The 7,334-nt window shown below is 38.3% G+C and overlaps 1 protein-coding gene across 1 annotated transcript; it reads right to left on the bottom strand.

Annotated features, from left to right (window-relative positions):
* Nucleotides 1-1,468: 1,468 nt before the first annotated feature.
* Nucleotides 1,469-1,981, bottom strand: LOC106456044 (olfactory receptor 1C1-like; the record flags this gene model as incomplete). The annotated part of the gene is given in 2 exon segments (XM_013908159.1): nucleotides 1,469-1,610; nucleotides 1,612-1,981. Coding segments are annotated over 2 exon segments (512 nt in total), but the record flags the coding sequence as incomplete, so codon positions are not given.
* Nucleotides 1,982-7,334: the final 5,353 nt, after the last annotated feature.

The raw sequence follows: 7,334 nt of genomic DNA, 5'->3' as shown, positions 1-7,334 counted from the left end.
TTTTTTTCAAATTCAATTTTTTTTTTCAAAAATTTCAAAAATGGATTTGAGTTCAGGGCTTCTTTTGTCATATCTTACATTTTATTCTGTACCAAATGTTTTAATTAGTTAAGGAGTTTTTAATAACTGGACTTGTTCTCTGTAGCGATGCTGTTACAATACTGGTAGAATGTGATTTGGCATCATCTTGCTAAATGCTCAATTTGGCAAGGCCTCTCTTGAAAAAGATTATTTCTTTATGGCTACATATTTTGCTCCAAAACCGGTATATATTTTTCAGTGTTAATTTGATCTTTACAATATGCGATTAAGCCATAGCATCCTTTTTCTTAAAATTTCAAGTATATATATATATGCACACGTATGCACACGTAAGCCAGTTTGATAATGTACAATTTTAAGGAGTAAATAAGATGACATATCCTCAGGTATGTTTTTTATAATTATTTTAGTATGATGAAAATAATTCTTAAATCCTCTCATACAGACTTACTTGCTTAATCATGTTTGTTTCCATAACAAATACCCAATATCCATAAAGTCAGAAAGAAGGGTGGTAAAACTGATGGGTAAAAACAAATGTTATACAATGTTCTAACTAGCGTGTGCTACATTATACTCAAGGGTAAACTCAGTACATTCAGTGCCTGGAAGTACACCCAAGTTGCAAAAAAATGTCTAGTCGTGATCTCATTATACTACTCAATTATCTACTCAATATCTACTCACTGCAGTACACACACTCATAACTGTACCTGTGAGAAGCCCGTAGAAAGAAATTTTTATTTTGTGAGGGTTTTAAGGCAAAGGAGGGTGGAATTGACAAAATCTAATATGAAACCTTATATTTGGTGCTTTTGCTCCCTTGCAAGAATAAACGTCCATTATTACAGTTTTTGGCTGTTGTTGTCTTTTGTCAATTTTTATTCTCACACTAATGTTTTAGATCATTTTGCTTTTCGGTGAATAAAGTAGTTATATTGTTTATTGTTCCAAATGAAATCTTGATGCATAAAAGACTGCAATACTGTGTATGAAATACTTTGCCTACATATTCAACTTAAAAAGAAAAAAAAATAGAATGAAAGAATAGAAATCGGGAACTACAAAGGTTTAAGTCTAAACACTTCCAATTTAGCCTGCGCTCTAGCTTTCAACAATCTTCTCAATGATTCTTTGATCTCCTGTGTCTGAAGAACATAGATTATTGGGTTTAACATGGGAGGCATGACACTGGTCATAGAAAGGTTTATGATCCTTGCATTTGGATGTATTACAGGCCGAAAAACATACACAAATATAATAGGAAGGAAATAAATTGCCACTAATGAAAGGTGACCTGTGCAGGCTTTAAAAGCTTTCACTCTTTCCCTAAATGTAGAAATTTTTGACAAAGAATAACCGATACAGCAGTAACTTCCCACGATAAATGCCAGTGGAAACCCAAGAATTATAAGTAGTGCCAAACCAGCAATTGCACGATTGGGGGTAACATCATTGAAGCCAAGATGATACATAGGACCATGATCACAATAGTAGCTCTGAATAACAACAGACTTACAAAAAGAAAGTCTTGTGAGAAGGCCAACTGCAATGAGTATAAGAATTATGGCCAAAAGCAATCAAAGACAAAATGAGCTTTTGGGTCACTCTCATTTGATAGTGCAGTGGGTACATGATAGCCATGACTCTGTCAAAGGACAATACAACCAGATTAAAAGCCTGCATTGAAATTAAAGTCAAGCAGAAAAACATGAAAGTCAAGCAGATGTTGTAAGAGATATAATAATGGTTAAACAGAAAAATGTCAACAACCTTTGGCACCAAAGCAGAGCTACTTAACAGGTCTGTAAATGCAAGATTAAAAACTGCGATATATTTAGGACTTCTCAACATACGATCCAAAATTATTACAATCATCACTAAAGTGTTCCCCACCACTGAAAAAATGTAAATAAAACATAGAAAGACAAAATAATATCTAATATTAGGTATGCCAATGAAACCACTTATTATAAAATATGCAGATTGCACAAAAGGTGGTGTTTTTCTCAACAGCTGAGTTCAAAAATTCCATTAGATAACCCTCTGTTAATCTTCTATAATTCTCTGTGCTCTATCTTCTTAGGTAGCCTTTGTTCTCTGATATTTCAGTAAAATTCAGTTTATCAGTATATCTTAATATCACCTGTGAAGGTTCAAAGTGCTCCTTCTATCCTGTTTTAATATCTTAATTAATATATTCAAGTTTTAGTTTTCTGTTTAGTTTTTCTGTTCTAATGTTTGAAATTTTGGATTCCTGTTTTAATTTTTTTCATTGTTCTATGGTTTGACTGATTTGATTGCATTGTTGCATTGCTGAATCTGGTTTCTGTTTTTGGCTATTTTAGTGAATAGTTTTTGATTGGCATTAGAGTTGCAGTCAACATCCCTGTGTGTCTGTTTGCGGATCCTTCACTCTTGTTTTGTGTTTACCAGTGTTGGGTAAGTTACTTTAAATTAGTAACTTAGTTACATTACTAGTTATTTCTATCAAAAGTAACTCAGTTACTTCAAGTTACTCGTTACTTTCAGAGTAACTAGTTACTAGGGAAAGTAACTTTGGTTTTACTCAGAATTCTCTTGTTAATGTGTTGCTTCTGTAACTGGATATCCAGCAAGATTGGCAGTCTTCTAGCTTGCTTACTTGCCACAAGTGCACTGTGCCACCTACCAATAGAAAGGAAAAAATAATGTGCACACTTCCACGAGAGAAATCCCACTTCTGATTCTATCCTAGCCTGCTTTTTACATCCAACACAAAAACTGCAGTCGTGGTGCTTTCGATTGTACTCAGAACTCGGAAATTCTGCCTTCTGAATAGGAAGATGTAGGTAACACCAGACTGCAGATGAGCTGCATACAGGGCTGGACTGGGACAGAAAATTGGCCCGGAGAATTTGACTAGAGACCGGCCCACCATTATAGGAAAAATCATAAAGCCTTTGAATGAAAAGAAACACTGTTGTGACAGTGATGTTCACTGTTCTGATGGTATATATGTATCAGTCTATCAATCATTTGTTGTAAGATTCAGATAATTATTTATTAAAAGCTAGACATTTTAAATGAGAATAAGAAAGTATTTCCTTGTGCCCCCCTTTCCCTGTTAATGCCCTACCTGCCCCCTGGCAACACTTTGCTAGACCCGCCCCTGCACAGTTACCAGCTGTCAGCTACTTAGAAAAGGATCCTGGTGTTATTTATCTCTCAGAAACAGTTCATAACTTCCCTTCAACTCATTCATGTCACTTAAAAGGTAAACCTGTTTCTCCATCACAGCTCTGATGATTCAGTAAGGACATCTCCTGGTTTCATCTTCATGTTTCCCCCTCACCACATATCCAAACCGTATCATGACCAGCAGCTTTACAGCTGTGGCTCCAGCAAACATCAGCTGATACTAGAAATTAATATTAAATAAATTCTAACAACACCTGATCAAGCTTAAACGTGCTGCTGTTGTTTAGCGCGACATTTGCTGGTTTCCTCTTTCTGGCGCAAAGTGGGTGATAAATAAACAAGAGAGAAAAGCCGATCAGCTGATCATTGATCAGTTTTCACAACAGGAGAGGGAGGGGGAGAGAATGAGAGAAGAAGAGGCAGCTGTGCAGCGTAAACACAGAATAACTTCAGCTTTGTGTCTTTTTCATTGTAGCTGAAGTCCGGGACAAACTGTTCCTTTTCACCTCAATAAGAAACGCGTAATATTTTCTCTGAATACGAGACGATTATGGGACGGTTGGCAACTCTAATATTTAACCTTATGAACAAAATAAAGTTCAACATCAGTAACATAGCACCCACTCAGCTGTATAGAAACTCCGTCATGCTAGCTAGCACGCAGTACGAAAAAGTCAGCATAACGAAAATAAACTCCACCTAAACTTGGTTTATATCTGACCCAGATGGACTGCAGGTCATAACTTCTTACCTGAAGTTCAGTTCACCTGACACTCGCGGACCAGCGGCCGCTTCGGGTCTCTTCTCTTGCCTCCCTTTTCCTTCATCCACCTGCTGGCTTCCACCACTTGCTAATGTTATTGAATCTGTGGAAGCTCCGCGATAGCCACCACACGAAGTAACGAATAACGAATCCCAGTAACGAGTAACGCGTTCCTGGTTTTGGCACAATAACTAGTTACCGTGCTCGTTACCACAATAATAACGTAGTTACTGTAACGCGTTACTTAATAACGCGTTAGTCCCAACACTGGTGTTTACACCTCGGTCCATTTGCATTTCCTTATCTTTAAATCCTAAGTGTTAGCATTCATATTAGTCTATTAGTCTATTTTGATTACTCCCTGTTTTTACATTAAAGGTTTTTTTTTTTCTTTCATGTCCTCTCCCCCTGATTGTCCTGACTGTTTTCACATGTCTTGGCTCCCTTCTTTTTCTAATTCCCAATCAGCTATTCATATATACAAGTGGCAGTTACATCAGGACAAGCAAGGCAAACACTTCTTGCCTTGCCATAAATTAAAAGGTTTCAAATTAAAATGATCTTACTCTTTTAATCTCACACTGCTCTGTCATAAAGCTCCTCACCTGTGAATTAATATGTGCATCAAACATTTTTATTATTGCTGCCTTGTGGCCACTGTCAGATATTGCCACTGAAAGCTGCACTTACTTCAGTCTCATAACAAAGTGTCATTTCTGCCACTGACAGCGTGTCGTACCACATTAAAAGTGACTGGAGCTGTAGGTTCTAAGGGCAGCAGCTTGTTTCTGGCACATGCACATTGTATATAAACCAATGGTCCATAAAACAGGCAAGTTGAACAGGTACAGGCTCAGCAACACTTTGAGATCTATGGAAATATCTCAATTTATTACATGTAACTCAGCTGTTTTGCCAAATTCTCCCTTTACTTTCATTAATATTTTAATCTCCCCTGTAGATATTGACAGGTAACTACATCATACATTGCCTTTGAATTCAGCGGATAAGTTTGACTTATCTGACTGCTTTGTTTCACTGAATGCGCCTTATAAACAGACCCATTCATCAACAGTGCGCCTTATAATCCAGTGCGCCTTATGCTCCAAAAAATATGGTAGGTAAATAGTGGAGGAGTGGCTTTATAATAAAGCCTACTTTTTGTTTGTGTTCAGGGCATTGAACACAGTGCAGATGTCACACAGTGGAAATTTGTGTTCGTTTTAGGGTTTTTGTTGTTTTGATTGTAATATATTCGTGCATACAGTACTGATTTTATTTGCATGGTTTTACCCTGATATTTATGTTGCATGTTTTAGTGTTGTTGCATGATATTATTTTAATCCACTGTTGACTGGGCGGACAATAGCAGGCAATTGTTGAAGTGTGGGCGTGCTCTGAGGCAGCCGTGTTTGCAGTAATCGAGAGCCCAAGTGTGGAGTGCAGCTGGGCTGTGTGGCGACGCGCCCATTAGGAAGAAACAGGGCTGAGACAGGAGGTTCCTCCTTGGTTTTCTGGCTGGCGTGCTCTGTCCCTCAGAAGAGGAATTTCTATCCTGGTTTTAAAGATAAGAAACATTTGCCCGAGCGTGGCCAGACAGTGGTTTTTTTTTTTTGGTTTTTCTTTTTGCATAGTGTATATTTATTCCTGTTGGCAGGGATTTTAGCATACTGAAAATGTTTTTATTGCATAAAGGTCCTTTTAAAATTGTGTTTGTAATTCTGAATTTCTTCATTCTTGGGAATAAATGGTGTATTTAAGACCTGCTCAGTCTCTGCGCCCTGAGAACTGATTTACTTGCTCCCCTCGTCCTTGTACGTGAAAGAACTTTCAGGTGGGATATTTAGACCTACCAGCCTTAGTAGCTACACAAACAACAACTTCAACACAAGTAACACAAAACTACTTATCCTATTTATCCCAGGGTTTATCAATCTATCTAGGAGTGCATTTTAAGGCACACCTAGATAACTCTACCACTGCATCGACTTAACACCAGAATTCCTCTTTGTCTTCTGGCATGTGAGGCATACACATTCACATTTCAACATTATCCCTTTGATTTCCAGCTGCAAACTCACAGTTCCATATAAGACTTCTTTGTGCTCTTCAACAATATTCATATACTTTTGGTACAACAATTTCAAATGGGTGGCTTTGGCTCAGGAGGTAGAGCAGGTCTGCTAATAATTGGAAGGTTGGTGTTTTGATCCCCATCTGCTACAGTCCGCATGCCAAATGTCCTTGAGGCACTAACCCCAAGTTGCTCTCTGATACAGTGGTATGCAGAAGTTTGGGCACCCCTGAAAATTTTCACGATTTTTCTTCATAAATCATTGGTTGTTTGGATCAGCAATTTCGAACACAATGATATTTGAGAAGTCAAATGAACTTTATAGGATTTACAGAAAGTGTGCAATGGTTACCTAAATGAAATTAGGCAGGTGCATAAATTTGGGCACCCCAACAGAAAAATTACATCAATATTTAGTAGATCCTCCTTTTGCAGAAATAACAGCCTCTAAATGTTTCCTATAGCTTCCAATGAGACTTTGGATTCTGGTTGAAGGTATTTTGGACCACTCTTCCTTACAAAACATCTCCAGTTCAGTCAGGTTTGGTGGTTTCCGAGCATGGATGGCCTGCTTTAAGTGACACCATAGATTTTCAATAATATTCAGGTCTGGGGACTGAGATGGCCACTCCAGAACGTTGTACTTGTTTCTCTGCATGAATGCCTTAGTAGATTTTGAGCAGTGTTTAGGGCCATTGTCTTGTTGAAATATCCAGCCCTGGCGCAACTTCAACTTTGTGACTGATTCATGAACATTGTTCTCAAGAATCTGCTGATATTTACTGGAATCCATGCGACCCTCAACTTTAACAAGATTCCCAGTACCTGCACTGGCCACACAGCCCCATAGCATGATAGAACCCCCACCAAATTTTACTGTGGGTAGCAGGTGTTTTTCTTGGGATGCTGTGTTCTGTTTCTGCCATGCATACTGCCTCTTGTTATGTCCAAATAACTCAATTTTTGTTTCATCAGTCCACGGCACCTTATTCCAAAATGAAGCTGGCTTGTCCAAATGTGCTTTAGCATATCTCAAGAGACACTGTTTGTGGCATGTGCGCAGAAAGGGCTTCTTCTGCATCACTCACCCATACAGCATCTCCTTGTGCAAAGTGCGCTGAATATTTGAACAATGCAAAGTGACACCATCTGCAGCAAAATGATGTTGTAGGTCTTTGGAGCTGGTATGTGGGTTGACTCTGACTGTTCTCACCATCCTTTGCCTTTGCTTGTCTGAGATTTTCCCTGGCCTGCCACTTTGGGCCTTAAACAGAA

This window comes from Pundamilia nyererei, unplaced genomic scaffold (genome assembly GCF_000239375.1).
Source record: "Pundamilia nyererei isolate P.nyererei 1_Seehausen unplaced genomic scaffold, PunNye1.0 scaffold01703, whole genome shotgun sequence".
NCBI classification, from domain to species: Eukaryota; Metazoa; Chordata; class Actinopteri; order Cichliformes; family Cichlidae; genus Pundamilia; species Pundamilia nyererei.
Note: the sequence above shows the minus strand (reverse complement) of the source record. Positions and strands in the feature narration are given on the sequence as shown.